The 27,620-nt window shown below is 37.9% G+C and overlaps 1 protein-coding gene across 3 annotated transcripts in view; it reads left to right on the top strand.

Moving 5' to 3' along the window:
- Positions 1-11,028, top strand: part of LOC110451073 (dimethylaniline monooxygenase [N-oxide-forming] 5-like) — a 20,127-nt gene extending 9,099 nt beyond the window's left edge. Inside the window, exons 2-7 of one of the 3 annotated variants that reach the window (XM_021498926.1) lie at positions 5,399-5,516; positions 6,734-6,948; positions 7,298-7,597; positions 7,877-8,431; positions 9,383-9,548; positions 10,179-11,028. In XM_021498926.1, the coding sequence (XP_021354601.1) occupies positions 5,408-5,516; positions 6,734-6,948; positions 7,298-7,597; positions 7,877-8,431; positions 9,383-9,548; positions 10,179-10,435 (1,602 nt within the window). In that variant the 5' untranslated portion in view covers positions 5,399-5,407 and the 3' untranslated portion in view covers positions 10,436-11,028. Of the gene's footprint in view, positions 1-5,286; positions 5,517-6,733; positions 6,949-7,297; positions 7,598-7,876; positions 8,432-9,357; positions 9,549-10,178 lie in introns of those variants that run through there. The other 2 variants (XM_021498925.1, XM_021498927.1) reach the window with 2 other exon arrangements.
- The last annotated feature ends 16,592 nt before the right edge of the window (positions 11,029-27,620 follow it).

The raw sequence follows: 27,620 nt of genomic DNA, 5'->3' as shown, positions 1-27,620 counted from the left end.
TTACAACCCCGAATTCTGGAAGGATGGGCGACATAGAGTAATTAAATCATTGGATTTAGACAGCTGAAAAAGTGCTGCTTACCTGGCTGAAGTCGGGAACAAAAGTGCTCTATCCCAGAAGCCCCGTTGATTATTTCCGGTAGCGGCCGGTATAATTTTAAGGATTCCCGCTGGTCGGTGAATTAGACGGAACGCAACGCCCCAAAACCTTGGTGCGTTACACGTGTCATGCAATACATATCAATTTCATCAATACTGAAATTGTGTAAAATTAATTTTCTATGAACGATTAAAAATTGACATTTTATAATAAAACCATATACACATAGTAAATGCATGTAAGAGTTATCATTCTTGAAAAACTTCATAGTAGTGAAATAGGTAGCCGGTTTCCTGAAGTACAGAAAAATGGACACATGTGACTCATTGATAAAAAAAACCTGAATTAATGCCTGGATTGCTTTGAAAAACTTTGATATTGAAAAAACACACTGTTCTGTCAATAATAAACATACAATATTCATCAGTTTAATATTAAACATTAGAATATGCGGAAATTTTGATACCGTCTCCCTACATTAGATTTTCAGCTAGGGATGTACTTCCTATTTCAGGTGAACATCTACAGCGCCTTATTGTGGTGACATATGCCGACACGAATTGTTCCTATTATAGATGCACACGACATTCTCTTTGTTTTTGTTTTCTAAATCATTGTATTGAATCATTGCAAATTATCATAGTCAAAACGTTCCATGTCATGTTCAAACTATATATTGTTAGTCTACGTCATGGTCAAACCTTATGTGCATTGGACACCTGTCCCACTTCAGGCCAAACACTAGAGAATTCCACGGTAGCTTTATCGTAGCTCGACTAGACCCTGATTCTTCCGTTGAACAGGTAATTTAGTTGATTAGAACGACAATATAATGATCTGATGTCAAGGGTTCGAATCCTGGATTGTAAACTATGTTAATGATTTCGTCTTATTTTTTTATTCTTTCATAAAGCCCCGCAAAGTACCTTTTTTCCTCTCAGAAATGATTTATCAAAATTTTAGTCATGCTGGACAAAGGTTTCAAGTGAATAGTTACATCGAGATTTGAATAGGATAAATACTGTAGACAAACTGTATATATTCAGTCTGAGTCATGGTAAAATTGTGTAAACACGAAGGTTGAAATATATCAAAATGAAGCATGAACTCGTGCGATAAATTTCACTGCACTTTTAACTTACCCATTACCATTCAAAAACATTTGGACCGTCGAAGTCTAATCCCAAACATAGGTGTTTGGCTTTATATAATACATGTTTGTGTCCGTCTGAATAAAATGAATTATAATATAAGAATGTTAAGCTGGTAAACAATCTGTAGCATATTTAGACGTGATAACATGGAACATAGGGAATCTAAACTGAGCGGCACTACTGATGGTCGATCTGTTGAAGTCTACAAGTATCCCACTCATTGTGTTTGTACACGTAGATTGCTACCAATGTTTCACATAAATAACCGTAAATAAAAATATCCTGATCGACTGTTTCTGTAATAGGCTATGCTTTAATTATTTTCAATTATGTTATTATATTAACACTCCATCTTAATTGACCCCCTCCCCCTACTCATTTTCCATGACAGAAAAACTACACAATATGGCTTGGTTACAGCTAGACACATGGGAAGACACTGACACTCACAAACACCAAAAGATACACTTTTAATAAAATAGTTCCAATATTAATTTGAGTTTTACTATATTACAGATATCTGTATACGATTCACATTACAGATGTTTGCTATTTCAGTCGCTTTAAAATCACATGAAATACAATACAACCACAGGAGCTTGCAGGGTACATACTTACAGAATATATACATGCAGACATTCTCTATATGTTATGTTGCCTGGAGGCGAACGCCCTTTTTAGTCATTGCCTCAGGTCTTAAAGTATGAAACAATTTATTTTAAAGATATGTTTAGATGCTTTCAACAGTATACACGCTTAGCCTATAGCATATAAAATTATGTATATATACATTGTATTGACGTTTACTGTAACTGTATACATTCCTCAAGATTAAGATGTAGTATACACTGGTTTTAAAACTAATTCACTTTTAACTCGCTTGACCGCTAAAGGAAGTTTTCCGTGTATTAGCCGTATTGCTGGTATATGTACCCTTTACTATATTCTCAGTGTTACCGGTATGTGAGTTTGTGTTTAAAATACGTGTGGTGTACGTGTATGTATGGTTCACCTCAGTTAAAGATCCTTGTCTCGCTTCATTCTGTTTTTATTTCGTAAACACAAAAGCCTCTCCTTAATTTTGTCAACGCGATAATTATTTCGTTAAAGGCATTATTTATCTCGTTAAAACACAAAAGGTGTCTCGTTTAAATGTGATAGTTAGCACATTGCATCGCGTTAGCTATCTCGTAATAACGCAATAGTTTTCCTGTTAAAATGATGTATGCCAACGATTTATCTTTTTCCCATTCGTTTGGTTAAAATTAGGGATGGAGCTTTTAAATATGTTGATTGATTCCCAGAGTAAATAGCAGCATTTTCAATCGTATATTTTAGGTTACCTGACCATATAGGTCATGGTAACCTATTGTGATAGGCTTTTGTCCGTCGTCGTCCGTCGTGCGTCGTGCATAAAGCTTTCCTTGTGAACACGATAACTTCAGTAAATGTTAACCGAGTTTGATGAAACTTTGTATGCAGCCATATATCAATGAGAACTCGGACGAGTTCGAAAATGGGAATTATTCGGCGGTAACCTACAGAGTTATTGCCCTTTGTAATAATATTATTATTGGAGCTTGTGAACATGATAGCTGAAGTAATTATCAACCAACTTTGATGAAACTTTGCATGCGGCCTTATATCAATAAGATCTCGGATGAGTTGGAAAATGGGAATTATTCGACAGTAACTTACAGAGTTATTGCCCTTTGTAATAATATTATTATTGGACCTTGTGAACATGATAGCTGAAATAATTATCAACCAAGTTTGATGACACTTTGCATGCGGCCTTATATCAATAAGATCTCGGATGAGTTGGAAAATGGGAATTGTTCGACAGTAACTTACAGAGTTATTGCCATTTATAATAATATTATTACACTATTTTGTATTGGACCTTGTGTTCACGATAACTTGAGTAAATATCAACCAAGTTTGATGAGACTCTGTATGTAGCCTTATATCAATAAAATCTCGGATGAGTTTGAAACTGGGAATTATTTGATAGTAACTTACAGAGTTATTGCCCTTTGTAAAAATATTATTATTGGACCTTGTAAACACGATAACTTGAATAAATGCTGACGGAGTTCAATGAAAGTTTGTCCGGTAATTATTTGACGGTAACCTGCGGAATTATTGCCCTTTGTCATTATATTATTATTTGTCCCTGTGATGTTGATTGACATTACACAAGAATAGATGTAAATTCATGTGGTACACCTTTTTTTCCATTCATGACGCATTTTTGCTACTAACAATGTGCTATTAAAATTTTGTGCCTTATTTGATTTACGCTTTTACTTGTTTCCTTTAACCAAGAACAGAAAACATACAGTTACCAAGTTTGTTCGAAACAGACCACTTGGGTCAAAATTGGAGTCACACCCATTTATTTCAGTTATCGTGTTCACATGGTCCAACAATAATAGAATTACCAAGGGGAATAACTATGTAAGTTATGGTAACTGAAGTTATTGTGTTAATGGACGATGCAGCAAGGTCACTCGGACCGACGATAAGTATGAATTGGCCCCTGGATGACAGTCCTAATTTGAATCGGATGGCAGGTGACCGTTAAGGCCCATCGGCCTCTTGTTTTTCTGCATATTTGTAATGAACATTGCTCATCATTTTAGAAGTTATCAGAATAAATGATTAGAACAAATGTTGTTGAAATAGTGACAATTACTCTAAAATCCTAACCAGTTTACACCTGATTGTTCCATATCGATCAAGGACTTCTGTAAACGCACTCTCCGAAAATACCGAATGTGTTTTTATTTTTCAAAGTAACAGTTGTTTTGTTACAAAGTATGAGTTTGTTATATCAGTCAGTAACATCATTTTTTTATCATAACCATACTTTATTTTCCGTGAGATTTTCCCTATTTAGTCAGGTCACACGGTCTCGTTACCAATGCCTGAAAAACACATATGCTAATATGTGTATTGTGACCCATATCAGTATAGCATATGGGTTTTTCAGACATTTCACATCAGGGATGGATTCTATTAGTCTTACTAGTAATAAATAGAGGTTACACAACGAGTGGTTGTTGAATATGGTATTTATTTCACTCGAGTTAGCTAATTTTCGAAAGTTACAAAAGACACCAGCTTTAATGTCCCTGCATAATTTGATTGGGGGATAATCCTTTGTCATTGAGTTTCTGCACCATATATTTTCTGGCGCTGTGGTTTGTCAACCGTTTTCCCCGAGGAGCATCTCCCGACTTGCTCGTCAGACCTAATAACAGAATTAACAGTTTTATTTTAAATCTCGTGAAAGTGTAGGCTAGAAATCCACAGGTCTCAGGTGTACCCGGGATAGTTGTCAATAAAACGTGACTAATTTCTACTCCGTGTCATCGTTTTAGTAGAAATTAATATATCTCTACTTATTTTACACTATACAAAAGTAACCACATAAACAAGCAATTTCCCCTCTAACTGCATGCCAGGGAAATAGTTCGTCTGGAGGGGTGTGATGGTTTTGAAACTATTTCCCTCGGAGGGTATTGTTTCTATCGGTCGTTTTTCTTTGAGAACATTTTGTAAAAAATCCTGTACTTTCCTCATGTCACCGTCCGGTTTTTTCTTAGTATTTTTGTTCAACTCTGATGCAATAAAACCATCAACATCAAAATCGTCTAGTGAATCATTGTCAGACATTTCGCTAGAACTGCGGCGATTATTTGAGCGAATGGGGATATATTTTTGACAGTTTTTGTTACTGTCATAGATTGACCAGCCGTTTCTGAGTCACAACCTGTAAACGATGGCGTGATAACGGGACGTGGGGATAACGGAACATTTTCGGACACAGTGACAGACCGTGTTAATGTTTCTCGACCTTTTTTACTAGATACCTTACGCGTTTTAAAGATAAAGGCACACATATCGCCAACATCATACACATTTTGGTGAAATACCGTGCTGGTAACGATGAAATAATTTTTTGCGGTGTCCGTAACTGCAGGCAAGGACATTTGGTTAAAGTGTTGGTGTTTTTTGTGTTACTAGGTGTCCAGAATGAAGCAAGTAGCGGTTATCGGGGCCGGACCCAGTGGGCTACCTGCCATTAAGGCTTGTGTAGGAGGACATTTGGTTAAAGTGTTGGTTGTTGTGTTACTAGGTGTCCAGAATGAAGCAAGTAGCGGTTATCGGGGCCGGAGCCAGTGGGCTACCTGCCATTAAAGCTTGTGTAGAAGAAGGAATGCTGCCTACATGTTTTGAAAAATCCGGCGCACTTGGTATGTAAATTCCTGTTACATTAATGTTTACTGGATAAACATATGTTACCTGCAAACGTCAGGGTATTATTAAAGCAGATTAATTATAGACTTCGTTTTGTAAACGAATAACATATATATATATGCAAATTATATCAAGTCTAATAACGATGTTTTATTTTTTTTATTTTGTTAATTAGTTTGTATTTTTCTAATCATATGATAAAACCAATCTCACTGACGTTCTCATTCCAGTCGATTTTTTTCTGAATTTATCTAAAAAAAAGATCATGTATTTTTAACTTTTAATATTTCACCACTTGATGTGTGAAAGCAGAACATGTGACTAAAATGTGTAATCCTTATGAAGTGTGCAGCTGTAACTGGCGTGGCTGTATACGTAGTAATACCACGGAATTAGATTGTTATCTAAGTCCGTGGTAATACCTACTATCATTGTATGGTATTCCACGTGACTGATGCGCCTGTGACGTCACCTGTTACTATATCATTTTATTCCACATGACTAGTGCGCATGTGACGTGATCTATTATCATCTTATTGTATTCCTCTTGACTGGTGTTCATGTGACGTCGCGTGTTACAATATTATTGTATTTCATTTGACTGGTGTGCCTATGACGTCACCTAGTACTATCTAATTGTATTCCGCTTGGTTTTTACCTTCTTAATGTATTCCACGTGCACGTGACTGGTGTGCCTGTGACGTAACCTGTTACCATCTAGTTCTATATATATATAAATTCTAAATGACTGATGTGCCTGTGACGTCGTCTTTTTCCATCTCATTATATTCCACGTGACTTGTGTTCGTTAGACGTCGCCTGTTATTATCTTATTTTATTACATACCTGTTGAATCTTGTTATAGTAATACAAGCAATTTTCAGACCATGAAATATAACGTTCTGTATTGCACATTTCCAATACGGAATGTTGTATTTACCTACTAGCCGGAACTACTTTGTATGGGAATCCCCTTGTCATGGCGTACTGAAAAGTTTCCGGTATTTGCAAAAATATCAAAGTTTATAAAATCTTTGTATCGATCTCTACCAAAGACGGAAGGTATGTGATAAAAGCAAGACCACACACTTGTGTGTTTTTGCATATGTACAATGTATTCAACGTGGTTGGTGCCTGTGACATCGTCTGTTACAGCATTGTATTCTATTTGAATTGTTTGTATGTAACCGTTTTTTTACCGCTTATTTTGTAGGCGGCCTGTGGAACTACACGAGGGAGGTTCGGGAGGATCAATCCTGTGTAATGAAATCCACGGTGATCAACACTAGTAAGGAAATGCTGAGCTACAGTGACTTCCCCGTACCTAAGGACTACGCCATGTATATGCATCACGCATACGTACTCAAGTACCTCAACCTGTACGCAAAAGAGTTCGACCTTGCCAAATACATCCGTTTCCGAACCGAGGTATGACATGTGACTCATATAATGCCATATTTCATACTGACTGAAAAGTTTAGATGTTCAATTTTCCCTATGATGGTCATCATTGGAAATATTATTATGATATTTCTACATTGTTATGAACACTTTGCGCAAATCCATATTGGTCAGTATGAATTGCATATGATTTGTTGTTACAATAAACATAATGTATAAACCTGACAAAAATGGAGTAAAATATAAATTTGGGTGTCAGTAATGGTTTCCCATCCACATATAAATAAACAAATCATGATATCAACGTTATTTTTACGCGTTATCTTAAACATTTTCTTCAACGAAAGCATTGTACTTTTTCCTTGTCCTTGACCAGGTCCAGTCTGTGGTGATGGCGAATGACTATGAGACTTCCGGTCGATGGGATGTTACAATCAAAGAGTTACAAAGTGGTAAAGTGACCACTGAGACATATGACGCTGTCATGGTCTGCATTGGTCAGCATACCTATAAATACATCCCCGAATTTGCTGGCATCGAAAAATTTAAAGGCAAAATATTCCATTCTCATGACTATCGAGACTGCCGTGGGTATGAAGACCAGAAGGTGATCGTAGTAGGTGTGGGGAACTCCGGAGTAGACACCGCCGTGGATCTGTCCCGAACCTCCAAACAGGTAGGTTTCAAGTAAACAAGCAGGTGTTATGGGAATATTTAGCTGTACACAAATAAAGTTTAGGATAAATAGTGGTATACCCGATTGGAAGGGAAGACTGATTATATAAATACGGTGACAAAGAGCTCATACTATAGACCTATATAATTATAAATCAGTTCCACCAGACAAGACTAATATATTTAAATGAATGTAACGCAAACATTATTTGCTTAGTGAACCATCGTGATTTTTAGATTAAAATACATTAATACGTTGACTTTCGATGTTTGTGAACAGGTGTACCTGAGCACCAGACGTGGTTGTTGGGTATCTAAACGGTTAACGGACAAGGGTGCTCCGGACGATATGCAAAGCTACAGGCGGTATCTAATTGCTCTTCGGGACCGCATTCCGACGGGCATCTTGGAGTTTGGAAAGATAAGGAAGATGAACCAACGGTTTGACCACAAGTCTTACTCCCTGAAACCCGAGCATGGCTACTTCTCTCAACACCCGACCATAAGTGACGATCTTCCCAATCGAATTGCAAGCGGTTCTATCATCGTAAAACCCAACATCAAACGTTTCCTGGAAAACGGAGCTGAGTTTGAAGATGGAACCGTAGAAGAAAACATCGACGCCGTATTCCTGGCAACCGGGTACAAATACAACTTCCCATTCCTTGATAACTCTCTGATAGAGGTCAAAGGAAACAGGGTCGATCTTTACAAACATCTGTTCCCGCCAAATTTGAAACACAACACGATGGTCCTGATCGGCATTATGCAGCAGATAGGAGCCGTGTTTCCCATATCTGAACTCCAAAGTCGTCTGTCTGCCAGAGTGTTTAAGGTACAATTTTTGTTTTTAAGGGTCTGACATTAACTATACCAAAGCATATATGTTTTCGATATTAAAAGACCAACATTTAAAACAAAAATTAATTTCAGGTGTGAAATGTTTGTTAAAGGCAAGTTAAAGGGAAAGAAGTTTACGGTGGAGAACGGGACGGGTGTTAAACGAAAGCATATAACGATGTATACCATTAAAAGGGGGGATTATAATTCTTAAAATGTGTGCCTTCTCTCCGGGACAAGTTATCTCCCCTGTATCAAACTTATTTAACTCTGTGTCATCATTACGCCAAAAATCACAGTGCTGTGTCACTATTTCAAACCCTGTGTTTCTTACAGAACATATTAGGGGAACATCTAAATTTTAAAAGATAATAAGCTTGCTGAATTAAATAAGGATCAGTCTAAATAACTCTCATTATTCCTATATATTATATATTTCAGAAATCAGAACTGATAATGATATTGTTCTAATTAGAGCCTCATACATTTGTTGTTGATTTAACATGTTTATTTATATCTATGCTGCTGAGCTAAACATCTTTTCAGGTGATCTACCGCCGTGTTATTATTGACAGCCTCTTGTTGGTAACTCATGTCAAAATGTTGGTACATGTACATTCATGAAGTTATTGTTGGGATCAAACAATTTTTTGATCTTCGATATTTCTTATTTTCCTTTATCTCAATATTAGGTCTCCAATGTCTTTAAAATGAATATTACCTTATCTCCATTATAATTATTTCTGATATTTGTTCGATATTAAATGCATTCTCATAGCTTAGTGTCACGTCTTACTTTTGTAAGTACTTAGTAAGGTGTTAATTTTCTAGTTATACATTATTTACATTTTAATTAATTGGCGCGTTGTTTATAATTTAAATCTCTTTTTCATCTTGTGGATATTTCATTTTACTTTGCAGTGACACACACTTACCACATTTTCAGGGGGATATCCAATTGCCCTCATCAACTGAAATGTGGAATGACATCAATCGGAAACGGGACGTCGTGAAAAAGCGGTTTGTCCAATCAAATCGTTATACCATGAAGGTGGACATGGTTCCATATATGGATGAGCTTGCAGAGCTTCACGGGTCAAAGCCGGATTTATGTAAGTTTTGAATATTTGATAAACACCCCAACGCCGCAAGATCGGGAATCTCGAACAAGATCAGCCAGTGTCATGGGTTATGGTTCAAAGGTTAATAACCGTTTTTTACAGCAGTGGGTTACACAATAATAATAATGAATCAATGATTTCCTTTCAGCACCAATTCACATTATAATCTTTTGAAAACTTGTTTGCCCTGGCTGGGAAGTGATATATAGTTATTTACTCTTCATTAGTTACATTCGTCCTGTATAAAGGTAAATCTATCAAAATAATGGCAAAGCGATCAATATGATAGCAGAATGATTATAAGTCACTACATCATATCTACTTTTGTATATAGTGATGGTACATGTAAGCACCTTATCTATTGTGTTAAGATACTAAGCATCTTTTTTGTTAACATCTTTGAGTACAGTAAAGTATAATTTGACTATGTTTATCTCATTTTACTAGCAAACACATGCAATTCATTAAGTCATCGCCATAGATTTAACAATTGATTTCCGACAAGTTCGTGATACTGTAATGAAATTACACCGTATTATCAGTCATTATTTTATGTAAGACTAAAAGTGATGTTTATAAGTGACGTAACCGCCTTCTTGACTTTGTTGTTTTGTTTTGCAGACCGAGTCGCTATGTCCGACCCCACTCTGGCGTTCCAATGCTTTTTCGGCCCATGCACGCCATACCAGTTCCGGTTAGAAGGGCCATGTACATGGAAAGGGGCCCGGGAGGCCATTATGACTCAATGGGATCGTACCTGGCACCCAATGAAGACCCGACCGACCGGCCCTTATTCCTGGATAGAGTCCATGGAGACCTACCTATACGCCATTGTGTGTCTCCTAATGGCATATTGTTTGCTTATCGTATTTTTATGAAGGCTATCATATTATCTCGATACTGGATCACAGACATTGTTATGCATTTAGCGTAAAGGCTATCAAACAGACATTTTCAGTATATCAGGAACGATAACTGAGTTGTGGTTTCTGAAATCGCTGTAGGTTTATATCTCTCCTACAGTGTTAAACACAACTATAATATCTTGTTACAATAACGTTCCATTGCAAGCTATTTTTTATTTAATTTTCATTTGATTTAGTAACACAATGATATGCAATAATACGTTTAAATATATACATTGAACGTTTTCCTTATTTGATCAAAGTGACATTCTTCGCATGCGTGTTTCATGTATACCACGCAATTGACACACTTGCATAACTATCGTAGTTGCTACAATTGCTTTTAACTACACTAATTAATCAAAATTTCAATTATTTTATTCAGATGTTTGTATCAAAGAACATTTTTTAATGATTTCGAACTTGAATGTTACTAAAATACTGTGTGTACATTTCCTTGTCAATTGAATTGAATAACTACCTAAATCGACATACCCTGTGCAGGTAATTGTTTATATACCATATGCGTTAACATCCTCATAAAACGATGACGTCAAACGAAAATGTATCAGGCTTCAGCGTTGTTTTTGCTATTTTTCCTTTTAATATAAAGATAAACACGCAACAAAACACACACAGGTGATTGTAACTTTTACCTATAATAAATACAGAATGCCAAACACATTTTCTCTGCATCATACAGCTGTTCCGTCCTTCTCGTCGGTGATAGTAGAGGTCAAAAGGTCGGAAATCCAAATTATCTAAATTACTGTTAAAACAGAGAGGCAGGGTCGTAAGGTGCTTTACCCAAATTGTAAATTGCATGACCCTGGGGTCTCGTGTTTCCCCTTGGGAGGGGGTAAACTAATTGAAAAGTAGACGAACACTGGTTAATTTCTTATTAAATAGTCTGTAAAGTGTGTGCATACATGTATGGACCGTGCTAGTACTCAACATATATAACTGGCCATCTAGTCTACAGCAGACCTCGGAGACTAAATACATCCACCAGCAGAAAGATGAACGAAACACACAAGCAGGTAATTGCACCTTTAGAATGTATGTATTCATAGGTTGACACAATACAAAGGGGCGGCAGCGACCTAGTGGTTAAGGCGTTTGATATTCTGCTACATGTACCACTAAACTAGCTGCGGGAACCGTAGCTTCTATATCGTCCGATAACAATAAAAAAAAAAAAAAAAAAAAATCGGACAAAGAAGCTACGGTTCCCGCAGCTACCACTAAACATGTAGCCCTCCACCACTGGGTCGCGGGTTAGAGACCTAAATGGGGCAGTCGCCAGGTACTGGCGGCCGGTCGGTGGTTTTTCTCCGGGAACTCCGGCTTTCCTCCACCACCAAATCCCGGCACGTCCTTAAATGATCATAGCTGTTAATTAATAGGACGTAAATCATAAACAAACCAAACCAAACTACAAGCACTAGTTCTACACTCGAAAATGTCTGATGTATTTTACTGTGACTCATGCATGTGATCACACATTTACACGTATTATCTTTATAATGAAGAAATAAATAGTCTGATACGACAGTAAAAACGTGATATATGAGCCGCCGGCTGGGATTTGGGTCCTTAACTTCTAGCCAATGAAAAGGGAGAAATACGGGAATTCCGACAGACGTCATATTTGTATTCTATTTCTGTTTCGCGCGAAAACGGAAATCTCACTTGCTTTACAAGAATGTACAATATAACTTCTATTATTCCCAAAACATATACATATAATGTACCTACTGAAACTAGAAGGCTATCTCTTAATTTTCAAACAATATTATACACTTTAGATATCAATAATTAATCAAATCGACTTAAATATCGAAGCGACAGGGATTTCCCGTTTTCTGGTGCGCAAACTTCCGGTAGATTGTTTACATTTCGCCATGACAGACACGGTGGCTGCGTTTCTTCCACCCAATTTAAAGTTTATGAATTGATGTGATAGTGTGATAGCTGCAGAGCTAGACGATCAGTTCAGTCACTTCTTTCCCGTTTCTTCTGCTAGTCATCGTGATAAATGTAACTGTTGGCCAGGTTCAGGCGTGTCGGACAAGGGGGTGCATAGTACTAATATTAATACCCGGCCTCCTCTGCCCCGGCCGGGTATTAAATCGATCCCATGCCTTGTAATGGAGCAAGCCCGGTGTGAATCACACCAGGGCGATTTTAGAATTAATTGACAGTAAATTGGTCCACATCCATAAATAAGGTTGCAATATGAACTATTTCTGTTGATATCCTGCACAACTTGAAGTTAAACTCTGCCTAAAATGTCGTTAAATTATCAAGTAAACGTAGCAAGCGTAATCGAAATCGATTTTTTTCCCAATACGGACTTTGTTAATTGCGTAAAAGAGTTTTTGCATGGGTAAGGATTCGTATTTTCAACAATTATGCAATATTTTGATAACATTATACTCATATGAGGCGTGAATTATATGTAATCTTACAGATTAACACTTTTGATTTTGCTCCATTAGTTGGCATAGGACCGCTTCGTAGCTCTGACGACGCAATATATAAAAGAAATATCGTCGACAGAAAGCTACGTTATCGCAGCTAGGGGGTGCAGGCTAACCTGCACGTCTACATTTGTACAATGTGACTTTTTCGACAATCATTTTTCTACGTACACCATCCACGTACTTAGACTTAATCTAATTACGTGGTATATCATAGTATAGAGACTGATGAATGGTATAAAGTACATAAACCCTGAATTCGATCGGGAACTTCATAAGTTTGAAACTTGATCATGTGATTCATTGATTTGCAATTGTTGTTTTTCAATCTTTTTTGTAAAACACCCCGCGCTTGATCGTTGGTAAAATCTTTTCTGACCAATATGTGTCTATACGTGTTCTATATGACTCATCAATCTTTTGCGAGATAGACTATGTCGTAGACTATGCATAAACTGACCTTTTTAGGGGCACCATCTGGTTTAAATATAAAGTAATATAGACGTCTTATTGTTAACGTAATTGATTATACCATCACAGCATGTCAGTGAAACAATGTTTATACAGCAATATGATCCGGGCTGGCCGTGTTCAGCTATACGATCGAAGTCCTTCGTACATGTAGACATATGTGACACGCCGAGAGCTTCATACATGTTCTCATAAAACTTAAATACCTCACGATAACTCGGTAATTTAGCCCCCTGAAATCCATCGTTTCTGATTGTACATAGTTGTTTTTCACGTCCATTTGTACTGGCCTAAGGACGGTCTTTCTGTGGCTTTACAAGTTTTCTAGGGTTTTCATCATGTCAAAGTGTTTACTGGATGTAGAAAGTGAGGCCAAAATGTGTAGTGATGTGATATGAGTATTAAAATTTTCCTTGGCCAATAAGATTATGGGAAAATAAACAAAATATAACTTGTTATTTATTATCTACAAAAGACACAACAGTATTGAATATAGGAATAACATATTCTGTGCCTTAACTAAAATGCCTGTTTTGTTTTCTGAAAACTATGTTTAACAAATATTTGAGAAAAACAATCACTAAATTAAAACAGCAAGATTTTGAAGGTTTTTCATTCAAATGAAAAATTAAATGGGGAAAGTCTGAGGCTAAGTATACCAACATTTTCAACTAAAATAGAATATTCAAATACTTATTACACAGGATTGTACTGTAGTGAGTGGTTGGGTGGTGACGTGGATAGCGCACTTGCCTTTCACCAAGGCGGCCGGGGTTCAATTCCCCAATCGGACGTGAACAGATATGGGGCCACCTGCCCGATCACGTTGGTTTTCTCTGGGTAACCCAGTTTCCTCAAATAACACCACCACCCGCCCCTCACCCCAATATAAGCTGAAATATGTTGTTTCATATTGTTATAAAATAAATAAAGTTTACCTTTAATTCCTGTACGAGTTTTGACCAAAGTGTCGCAAGAATATATACGCTAAAGAGAAATAAAAATTGTAATTAATCCGTAACACAGAAGGCCATGATTTTCTTGATTTTTTTTCCTTTTTCTTCGTTGCATTTTTAGATATAATCTCTTTAATACAGCAAAAACTCGTTGAGCTGGGCATGACTCACATTCAAAGTGGCGACGTAAAAGACAGTGTCCACGCTTGCAACGTCAAAAATCGCACCACTTTATTTCATGTACGTTCATTCCAAAACTCGTCCAAATTAATTTCATGTATGGCATGGTCATTACAAAGTGGTAATATAGATTTGTGAATACGGATTCAAGTTTTTGTTGTAAACATGTTTTTGTCACAGCTATAACCGGAAGAAAACTGTAGAGTACAGAAGTATTATGTGTACCGTGGTCATATGGAACCCTATTTGTTTTATATTTCAGTATTTGTGTATGACTTAATAACATATTTTATTATTTCCATTTAAATGCTCTGGAATTTCCCTTTACAATCATGCTTAAACTTCCGGAGTGAAGCCAGAAATAAGCAGTTAAAATTAATATACATATGTTACCCGCCGGTATCAATCTTAAAAGTAACGTTAGAAATAATGACGTTGTAAGCGACGTCAGAAGTCATATAGCATACTTCTATGTATGACGTATCTTTAAAGTGGCGTCAAATCATCAAATATTGACGGACTGACATATTTTTTTATATCATTTTGATCAGAAATGTCTCTAGATTTCGAAATCATAAAAATAACAAAATTGATTTTTCCTACTTAAGGACCCTAATCCCAGCCGGCGGCTCATATGTCCTTATATCTCACAGCCATATGCGTGATTTACATGTCGACTACATGAAACATACTTATTACACGAAACATAAATTTTCACATTGATTACGCGAAACGTCAATTTGAAGACTAATGGCACGATACTTTAATTAACGGAGACTTAACATAATAAGCTGTTTACAAACCAGAGACGTGGTCAATCAGGATGTATAGTCGAACTGCTTACAAACCAGAGACGTGGTCACCTAGGATGTATAGACGAACTGCTTACAAACCAGAGACGTGGTCACTTAGGGTGTATAGTCGAGCTGCTTGCAAACCAGAGACGTGGCCACTTAGGGTGTATAGGCTAACTGCTTACACACCAGAGGAGTGCTCACTTAGGGTGTTTAGGCGAAATGCTTACAAACCAGGGACGTGGTCACTTAGGATGTATAGTCGAACTGCTTACAAATCAGAGACGTGGTCACTTAGGGTGTATAGGCGAATTGCTTACAAACCAGAGACGTGGTCACTTAGGGTTTACAAACCAGAGACGTGGTCAATCAGGATGTATAGTCGAACTGCTTACAAACCAGAGACGTGGTCACTTAGGGTGTATAGTCGAACTGCTTACAAACCAGAGACGTGGCCACTTAGGGTGTATAGGCTAACTGCTTACACACCAGAGACGTGGTCACTTAGGGTGTATAGGCTAACTGCTTACACACCAGAGGCGTGCTCACTTAGGGTGTTTAGGCGAAATGCTTACAAACCAGGGACGTGGTCACTTAGGATGTATAGTCGAACTGCTAACAAACCAGATACGGGGTCACCTAGGATATATACATGTAGGATAACTGCTTACAAATCAGAGACGTGGTCACTTAGGGTGTATAGGCGAATTGCTTACAAACCAGAGACGTGGTCACTTAGGATGTATTGGCGAACTGCTTAAAAAACCCAGAGACGTGGTCACCTAGGATGTATAGGCGAACTGCTTACAAACCAGCGACGTGGTCACCTAGGATGCATAGTCGAACTGCTTACAAACCAGAGACGTGGCCACTTAGGATGTATAGTCGAACTGCTTACAAACGAGAGACGTGGTCACTTAGGATGTATAGGCGAACTGCTTAAAAACCAGGGACGTGGTCACCTAGGATGTATAGTCGAACTGCTTACCAACCAGAGACGTGGTCACCTAGGATGCATAGTCGAACTGCTTACAAACCAGAGACGTGGTAACCTAGGATGTATATGCGAACTGCTTACAAATCAGAGACGTGGTCAATTAGGATGAATACTCGAACTGCTTACAAACCAGATACGGGGTCACCTAGGATGTATAGGCTAACTGCTTAGGCGAATTGCTTACAAACCAGAGACGTGGTCACTTAGGATGAATAGACGAACTGCTTACAAACCAGGGACGTGGTCACTTAGGATGTATATGCGAACTGCTTACAAACCAGAGACGTGGTCACTTAGGGTGTATAGACTAACTGCTTACACACCAGAGGCGTGCTCACTTAGGGAGTTTAGGCGAAATGCTTACAAACCAGGGACGTGGTCACTTAGGATGTATATGCGAACTGCTTACAAACCAGAGACGTGGTCACATAGGATGTATAGTCGAACTGCTTACAAACCAGATACGGGGTCACCTAGGATATATAGAATAACTGCTTACAAACAAGAGGCGTGATCACCTAGGATGTAAAGGAGAACTGCTTACAAACCAGATACGTGGTCACCTAGGATGTATAGGAGAACTGCTTACAATGGTCACCTAGGATGTATAGACGAACTGCTTACAAACCAGAGAAGTGGTCACTTAGGATGTATAGTCGAACTGCTAACAAACCAGATACGGGGTCACCTAGGATATATACATGTAGGATAACTGCTTACAAATCAGAGACGTGGTCACTTAGGGTGTATAGGCGAAATGCTTACAAACCAGAGACGTGGTCACTTAGGGTTTACAAACCAGAGACGTGGGCAATCAGGATGGATAGTCGAACTGCTTACAAACCAGAGACGTGGTCACCTCGACCAGAGACGTGGTCACTTAAGATGTATAGTCGAACTGCTTACAAACGAGAGACGTGGTCACTTAGGATGTATAGGCGAACTGCTTACAAACCAGCGACGTGGTCACCTAGGATGCATAGTCGAACTGCTTACAAACCAGAGACGTGGCCACTTAGGATGTATAGTCGAACTGCTTACAAACTAGAGACGTGGTCACCTAGGATGTATAGACGAACTGCTTACAAACCAGGGACGTGGTCACTTAGGATGTCTAGTCGAACTGCTTACAAACCAGAGACGTGGTAACCTAGGATGTATATGCGAACTGCTTACAAACCAGAGACGTGGTCACCTCGACCAGAGACGTGGTCACTTAAGATGTATAGTCGAACTGCTTACAAACGAGAGACGTGGTCACTTAGGATGTATAGGCGAACTGCTTACAAACCAGCGACGTGGTCACCTAGGATGCATAGTCGAACTGCTTACAAACCAGAGACGTGGTAACTTAGGATGTATAGTCGAACTGCTTACGAACCAGAGACGGGGTCACTTAGGGTGTATAGTTTAGGGTGTATAGGCTAACTGCTTACACACCGGAGACGTGGTCACTTAGGGTGTATAGGCTAACTGCTTACACACCAGAGGAGTGCTCACTTAGGGTGTTTAGGCGAAATGCTTACAAACCAGGGACGTGGTCACTTAGGATGTCTAGTCGAACTGCTTACAAACCAGAGACGTGGCCACTTAGGATGTATAGTCGAACTGCTTACAAACCAGATACGTGGTCACCTAGGATGTATAGGCTAACTGCTTACAAATCAGAGACGTGGTCAATTAGGATGAATAGTCGAACTGCTTACAAACCAGATACGGGGTCACCTAGGATATATAGAATAACTGCTTACAAACCAGAGACGTGGTCACCTAGGATGTAAAGGAGAACTGCTTACAAATCAGAGACGTGGTCACTTAGGATGTATAGTCGAACTGCTAACAAACCAGATACGGGGTCACCTAGGATATATACATGTAGGATAACTGCTTACAAATCAGAGACGTGGTCACTTAAGATGTAAAGGCGAACTGCTTACAAACCAGAGACGTGGTCACTTAGGATGTATAGTCGAACTGCTTACAAACAAGAGACGTGGTCACCTAGGATGGATAGGCGAACTGCTTACAAACCAGAGACGTGGTTGTCTAGGATGTATAGGCGAACTGCTTACAAACCAGAGACGTGGTCACTTAAGATGTAAAGGCGAGCTGCTTACAAACCAGAGACGTGGTCACTTAGGAGGTATAGTAGAACTGCTTACAAATCAGAGACGTGGTCACCTAGGATGTATAGGCGAACTGCTTACAAACCAGAAACGTGGTCACTTAGGATGTATAGTCGAACTGCTTACAACCCAGAGACGTGGTCACTTAGGATGTATAGGCGAACTGCTTACAAACCAGAAACGTGGTCACTTAGGATGTATAGTCGAATGCTTACAAACCAGATACGTGGTCACCTAGGATATATAGGATAACTGCTTACAAATCAGAGACGTGGTCACTTAGGATTTATATGCGAACTGCTTACAAACCAGAGACGTGGTCACTTAGGATGTATAGTAGAACTGCTTACAAATCAGAGACGTGGTCACCTAGGATGTATAGGAGAACTGCTTACAAATCAGAGACGTGATCACTTAGGATGTATAGGCGAATTGCTTACAAACCAGATACTTGGTCACTTAGGATGTATAGGCGAACTGCTTACAAACCAGAGACGTGGTCACTTAGGATGTATAGTCGAACTGCTTACAAACCAGAGACGTGGTCACCTAGGATGTAAAGGAGAACTGCTTACAAATCAGAGACGTGATCACTTAGGATGTATAGTCGAACTGCTGACAAACCAGATACGTGGTCACCTAGGATGTAAAGGAGAACTGCTTACAAACCAGATACGTGGTCACCTAGGATGTATAGGCGAACTGCTTACAAACCAGATACGTGGTCACCTAGGATGTAAAGGAGAACTGCTTACAAATCAGAGACGTGATCACTTAGGATGTATAGTCGAACTGCTGACAAACCAGATACGTGGTCACTTAGGATATATACATGTAGGATAACTGCTTACAAACCAGAGACGTGGTCACCTAGGATGTAAAGGAGAACTGCTTACTAATCAGAGACGTGATCACTTAGGATGTATAGTCGAACTGCTGTCAAACCAGATACGTGGTCACCTAGGATGTAAAGGAGAACTGCTTACAAATCAGAGACGTGATCACTTAGGATGTATAGTCGAACTGCTGACAAACCAGATACGTGGTCACCTAGGACGTATAGGAGAACTGCTTACAAACCAGATACGTGGTCACCTAGGATGTGAAGGAGAACTGCTTACAAATCAGAGACGTGATCACTTAGGATGTATAGGCGAACTGCTTACAAACCAGAGACGTGGTCACCTAGGATGTAAAGGAGAACTGCTCACAAACCAGAGACGTGGTCACTTAGGATGTATAGGCGAACTGCTGACAAGCCAGAGACGTGGTCACTTAGGATCTATAGCCGAACTGCTTACAAACCAGATACGTGGTCACCTGGGATGTAAAGGAGAACTGCTTACAAACCAGATACGTGGTCACCTAGGATGTGAAGGAGAACTGCTTACAAATCAGAGACGTGGTCACTTAGGGTGTATAGGCGAACTGCTATATATAATCAATGACATGATGTATTGTGATGTAGCATGTAGATGTCAATCTTTATTTCTTCGTGAAAACCAGTTGTATTATCCTGCTTCAATATTTGTGTTTGGTGTAAATTAGGGATATTACTTATAACATGGTTAACATGCGAAATTAACACATTTATATCATGAAATGACAAAAGCAATAGTTAAAGACATGTCAAACTACATTTCGCCGAGAAATTGGGTTTAAAAGTCCCAATAAAGAAATAGTTTTTCTTGTTAATATTTTTTACATTCAATGCAGTCAATTTGGTTATGGGGTTATGATGTCACATAAATATAGACTGTTAAATGTGGAAAATGTTCGAGCACTATAAAATTACATTTTTGTATCATACTTTATTCACCATGTGACATCGCGGACGAGTCGGCCTGGAACTATTGTAAAGTTAAAATTTTGTCATCTGTATAATTGAAAAGACAACTATTGGTAACGAAAAGGCCAATTATATAAATGAACTTATTAACCCAGTCTCTCATTGCAACCATATTACGTGACATACATAGACATTATTTGGGTTATTGATGGATGCGATCGATAGCTTGTATGGAATTTTATGATATGTGGTTCAAGTTTTTGTGATAAGAAAACTGTTGTATTCTCTATAATAATGTTGTGACATTTCACGGTTACCCACCGTTGGTATCATCCTTATCGAACGCACCTCTAAATTCCATTGGCGTAAGTGTTCCGTCATGATCTCTATCCAACCTATCGAAACCCGCATTCACGTAATACTCTATCTTTAGGTGCAGAGATTGCCTGGACAGAGATTAATACATGTCTAGAGCTCGATAATAATTGGCTAATATTGTTCTAAAGTGCAAGCTATGTGGTTCAATATATATATACATAAGTAATATAACAATCTGCAAGAAAGCATTTTATAAACCAAAAAAAGATAAATAACATACCGAACGACGGATACATTGTATTTTCCATAATTTGAATGCAATAGTTAAAAGAATTTCGGTAAAAGGAGTTGCATTATTTACCTTTAAAGGACGATTTTGTTTAGTGAGTTTTATTTGGAATTTCATTATTTAATATATGCCTTTGTTATATAACTGTGTAGGGAACAAAAACAGTTTTATATCCAAGTTAAAATGTTAGAAAATATTTGTATTTGCCCGAAATTGGTCTTGTATTAGTGGTGAACTACTGCAATTTACTTACGTTCATGTAATAACCGAGAAATACATTTTTACCCTGTAATGTATCGAGCACATTTGGAATTACTAAAAATTAAAACTTACCCCGTAACGACAGTTACGCTAACAAGAACTAGGAAAGCCAATATTTCAAGATAGACTGGAAATAAAGGCATGATTAAATATGAAGTGTAATCTGGTTATGAAACTTACGTAAACTAAAATAGTAGTGTAGAGTATTAATGCTGATAAGTATCGATTATCACGTTGTGTTTCAGGGTTTTGTGCGAACGTCAAATTCTGAAAACATTGGGTGATAAACTGTCTATCATTTATATACTATAACCTGATATATTTCTCCATTCAAACATCGAGATCGATCCTCGGTCTGCTTGAATTCAAGCAAACAATGATTTGATGGTATCGACATTGGCTTTTTTCTATATATGCACAGTTACTCTTAAAATGATGTTGTTATCCTCACAATATTCTTTGAATATTTTATGATAAGTATGTGACGGACTATTTTTTACGCGGGACACCTTTGTATGGATACAATTTCTCGTTCAGGATATCATCTTGCATAAATAGACATTATTTTTGAGAAAATTTATTCCAAAACGCCATCATTTTCAAATCGCTCTCAATTTCTCCTTTAGTTTTCTCATACGGAAAACCATTGATTGTGAATTTTACCAGTGGGTGGTATAAAGTAGTGTGTAGATGTTAAAAGTAAAACAAAATGGTGTTTTCAAAACCCTTATCCATTAAATAAACAAGATAAAATGCGATTGAGTGATATATCAACACAATACGTAGTTGTTAAAATAGCGTATACTGTACACTTGAAAAGAATCATGTTACTTAAAAATGTAGTTATATTTCCATTTTTTTTATGAAATTGAACCAGACAGGTTAAACAAGATTTACCTTTCTTTTTTAAGTTGGTATAATTATCAAATTATGGCTAGTGAACACTAATTGCTGCTGAGGAATAGTCTTATTTTAAATTCATAACTTCTAATGTTCTAAGATTAATAATATATACAGTAAACAATGTATATTAGATAAATGATATGCTGCATTGATTTCAATCCAATTGAAGCAATTAAAAATACAATAAAGTACTTTTCTAATATAAAATGTAGTATGAGTATTCATGTAATTAAAGTATTTTACTTTATATGTATTTTTAGACTAGCTGCCTCTACCATGAGCAAAGTAAAATGGGCTGTAAACACGTTTAAGGAATGGCAAGATAACAGGAATAGAATTGCTAAGAACATGGATATCAGTCCTATACTGGTCAACCTGGAAGAAAATGACAAAGGACGAGCTGAACAGTGAACTTTTCCATTTCCAGGTTTATTTGTGAAGTGAAAAAGGTGGATGGATCTGATTATCCATCAGAAACCATGTACAGTTTCGTCATTTGCATTCAATTATATCTAGATACTCTAGATAAGAGATACAAATTTCTCACAGATGAAGGATTCCTTCAAATCAGGAATACTCTGGATAACATTATGAAAGAAAAATCAAAGAATAATGTTGGTGGTCCGAAAAAACAAGCTCTCCCTATTTCTGAGGAGGAGGATGTAATGTGGTCCAAACATGTGCTTGGTGATGATACTCCAGAAAAAATAATCAACACAATGGTCTACCTGATTGGGCTAAATTTTGCTTTTCGTGGTGGCCAGGAACACCGAAATTTAAGGAGAGGAGATCGTTCCCAGTTTTGTGTTGGTGAAAATGAGCAAGGCAGATATCTTGCCTATACGGGGGATATTTCTAAAAACAATCAGGGTGGATTAAAACACAGGAAAGTGTCCAATAAGTGTGTAACTGCATATGCAAATGAACAAAATCCGGAGAGATGTGTTGTGCGGTTGTATGAAAAATATTGCAAATTGTGTCCTTTGACGGGTAGTGATGCATTTTATCTTCGTCCATTACAAAAGCCTGATGGAATGCAATGGTATTGTAACCAACCGCTTGGCCGACACAAGCTTGCATGCGTAGTTTCGTCACTTTGCAAACAAGCAGGTCTTACTGGATACAGGACCAATCATTCCTTAAGAACTTCAGCAGCAACCAGACTATATCATGCTGGTGTTGACGAACAACTAATATCGGAGGTTACAGGTCACCGATCATCTGCCATTCGTAACTATAAGAGAACCACGTCCGCTCAAAAGCGGTCAGTCAGTGAAGTGATACAGGGACAAAAAAAAGATGAATACAGTGATTGCAGTTCTAGCAAAAGCTTCAAATCAAATGAGGGAAAGAGCATTGAACTTACTGTAAATATCAACTTAAAGTGAACTTATTCTCAATTCTTATTCTCAATTCATATTACTCTTTGTATGTATTGTTGTCTTGTTCTGAACGAGTGGAATAAAAAATAATTTGTCTGTTATATTTCTGAATAAGTCTTAGTTGTCAGTTTTGTAACTAAAAATGTCATTCTTATATCACACGTGAGAAATGACCAAATTCACATGCTTGGAGTACAAATGACATTATTTTTTAAGTAATGGAGAGTTATTATTCACATCTGTCCATTCCTGAAAAATAATGTAGAGTTATCACAAAAGATGACATCATCGCTGTATTTTAAATGGTCCTTATGACCTCTTCTCTGTTGAATGCAATATAATAACATACCTGGGCCGTATTCGTTTAAACGGTCGGACCACAGTTGTTCGTTTATTAAATAAGGTCGGGCCTGGTAATCTGATGCTGCTTTCAGGAGAGCCTTGACAAAGCCCTGCAAGGCCTGCATAAACATTTGGTGGTCCGCCAGGATTGATATCCGAATTTGTTACATCTATTAAAGGTCAAACCGGTTGTTCCGCATAAACGAACAGGCCACTGTTGAAATTGTGAATTCAAAGGGGGGCAACTCCTACATTCTTATGTAAAGTTGTAAGCAGGTTTGTGTGGTTTCTTTATGTTTATTAAAAAAAACAGTTATATTTGCCATTATAGTGACTGTGTGTAAAAGAGTAGCATTCTCATAATGCATGTAAGCTATAAAAGGCAACAGGAAATAACCAAGTCTATTCAGTCTTGTTCATAGACAGAATAGTCGACCTATTTGACTGTGCTAAAAAATATGTCAGCACTTTGTCTGACATGTGCTTTGTCACTATAATGAGATGTCACATGTACACCCACTATTACAAGTGGAAATTGGTGGCAGCAGTAAAATGATGTTACATACACTGTGTTGTTCCTACTTTACCGGAGACTGACATTATTTTCAACACTTCACTGGTCATTTAACTCATTTCAGGAGCTAATATGCAAAAAAATATCATTAGATATTAGATTAGATAAAAAAAAAGATCTAACTGAAGCCTACAGGATAAAATTAACTCAAGGTTCTCCACAAATATTTGCTCATGATCATGAGGGTTAGTTAACTTAGAAAAAGCCTCACTACATTTGAAATAGATCCTGTTACTATGTTATACAATTGAATTATGCATGTATGTAGAACAAACATGTAGAAACATGGATAACTTCTGTGTAATGAGATAATATGATGTCCTAACCACTTAACCATATAATTAGTGTATAGTTATTATAATACAGGGAAGCTGAGATGTTGAACTAATCTTTTTCAATATAGTCATGCACATCTACATATATTTCCTTGCAAGCTTTCAGGAAGACCTATCAACATAGTCAGAAATTTAAATTAAAGAGGTGCAGATAACATATATAATGGCTGGCATTTAGGTTGTATATCCAATTTTAAAAACCCACTCAGCAATTTAAATTAACGACGAACAAATACATATATATATAACAAATAAGTGTCTGTCTCAGTGCTATCTCGCCTGCCTGCTGCTGCATGTCAGTGTGTGTGACCAACAGCCGTTGTCAGATTAATTTTGCAGATTTAGACAGTATCTCAGCCATTTCATCTACTTATTCGTCCTGCCCTCACTTATTTGATAATAAAATGAATTATTCCTGTAAACCGAAAGAGGCGACTAAGTGTGGACCCCCTTGCTGTGACTGTAAAATCCACTGCAGCATTGAGAGGCAACTAATTATGTGAGCAGTTCGCAGGAAATTGAGATTTTTCACATTTACCGGGCCAGATTCCCACGTGCACATGTTCCACGTTTTTGATATCTCGTCCCTTCTTTCTGGTGCTTATCTCTCGATGACTCACTTTATGTGATAGTGCATCTTGCGCAAGCATAGGTCCTCTACATATATTTAGTAGTTAAAGAGTTCTCTAGAGGGATTCTTCTCCGATTTTGGTTAACATTTGGCGGGCCGTCGTTGTGTTTCATTGGGCGAGTCGTCTTAGTGCCCTTTCGCTATAGAGCAGTTCTGATATTTAGACTATCAGCGTTCCTTGTCCGCGATGCTCTCAGCTTAATTGTTGTCTTCGGCTGTCTTTAGCCGAGGGGACTATTAGTTTTATATAATAGCTATGTTTTCAATTATAGTATATCAGTTCTATCTTCTTATAATATGATGTATATGTACATTTCACTGTTCTTTGTCACTGTGTCTTGATAAAGGAGCGGATCGTTCCGAAAATTTGACAACCTTAACTTGTCCACACTGTTGGAATTACTTCTTTGCCCCATATACACTGTACTATTTTAAGTAATTCGTATCCTACGGACATACCTCCATTAGGATCCAGTGTTATATGGGATTTTACCGTCTATATTACTTCTTTGACCAATAACAAATATATATATATATATATATATGTCATCATTTACCAAGTATCCTATGCTTGATTATCAATGTCTGCCATAGATTAGTGTTTTTTTTATTATTATTTGGAGAAATTAGTTCATTGCTTTTTCTGAAATATGCCTGATTTCCCCCCCCCCCCCCCTTTNAAATAAATATATATATGCCATCATTTACTTTGTATCCTATGCTTGATTATCAATGTCTTCCATAGATGTGTTTTTTAAAATTATTATTTGGAGAAATTAGCTCATTGCTTTTTCTGAAATATGCCGGATTTTTTTCCCCTTTGAAATGATGTCATTATGAGGATCTTAGCAACGTATTGAACATGAACTGAGGTCATTGCTGTCCAGATTGAGTTTAGAGACAGCTAGCTCTACTGAGTGTATTATCATTATGATAAGGACTATCAACGTTGCCAGCATTCCTGTTGAGGGAGATTAGTGATGGTGCGAGCAGGAGGAGGAGGTAAACTACATACCAGAGTCTACTCGGACAAATAGGATGGCACACAAGTGATTTGTCAGACTGCCTGCAGTAGTGTGGTGGGATAATTTTCAGCAAAGGTGTAATACAGTGTGCCCTACTTACATACGGCCCATCACACACACAACCTAGATAGCTGTACGGCCCATCACACACACAACCTAGATAGCTGTACGGCCCATCACACACACAACCTAGATAGCTGTACGGCCCATAACACACACAACCTAGATAGCTGTACGGCCCATAACACACACAACATAGATAGCTGTACGGCCTATCACACACACAACCTAGATAGCTGTACGGCCCATCACACACACAACATACATAGCTGTACGGCCCATCACACACACAACATACATAGCTGTACGGCCCATCACACACACAACATACATAGCTGTACGGCCCATCACACACACAACATACATAGCTGTACGGCCCATCACACACACAACATACATAGCTGTACGGCCCATCACACACACAACATAGATAGCTGTAAGGCCCATCACACACACAACATACATAGCTGTACGGTCCATCACACACACAACATACATAGCTGTACGGTCCATCACACACACAACATACATAGCTGTACGGCCCATTAAACACACAACATAGATAGCTGTACGGCCCATCACACACACAACATGTTTTGTTTTTGCAGGGCAAGATAATTATATACAGAAACGAAAATTAAACGCATCTTCAAATTGTAGGTTTAATAAAAAAAAAATGAGCATAATATATAAATTTCAGATGTAATTATTAATATTAAATATTGAGGTTACCCGAGGCTCAAATTAATTTTGGGTGAATTTTAAATTAATAGTTACTTCGCTAGAAGGTCATGATTGGTAGTAACCTACGTGAATCAAAGTTGAAATGGCTGCAGTTTTAAACCGTGTGTCCTCCTCAATTCTTCGTTGCTTCGAATTAATGAGGACATTTACTCTCCGTATTGGAATATCATTTCTTTCTTGGACAAATGCATTGGCTAACTTGGGGAGAGTGTTTTGGAGGTTACGGCGATTCTTAACTCTTCTGTCTAGTTCATCTCACAAATGCTCGACTAGGCACGAATCGGGACTGTATGGAGGCCAAACTAAATGAACGATATGTCGCAAGACGTGTGGTCTCGTGTTATCCTGCTACACGGTTTGATTATGCTGCCTAACAAAAGGCACAACAAGGGACTTAAGGATCTCACCCAGATACCATACGGCCGTTAACTTCTCATTAACGATCACCAAAGGTATCTTCAAACCATAGGGACCCCCCCCCCCCCCCCCCCCCCCCCC

Source organism: Mizuhopecten yessoensis, unplaced genomic scaffold, assembly GCF_002113885.1.
Source record: "Mizuhopecten yessoensis strain PY_sf001 unplaced genomic scaffold, ASM211388v2 scaffold5789, whole genome shotgun sequence".
In the NCBI taxonomy this organism is placed as follows: Eukaryota; Metazoa; Mollusca; class Bivalvia; order Pectinida; family Pectinidae; genus Mizuhopecten; species Mizuhopecten yessoensis.
Note: the sequence above shows the minus strand (reverse complement) of the source record. Positions and strands in the feature narration are given on the sequence as shown.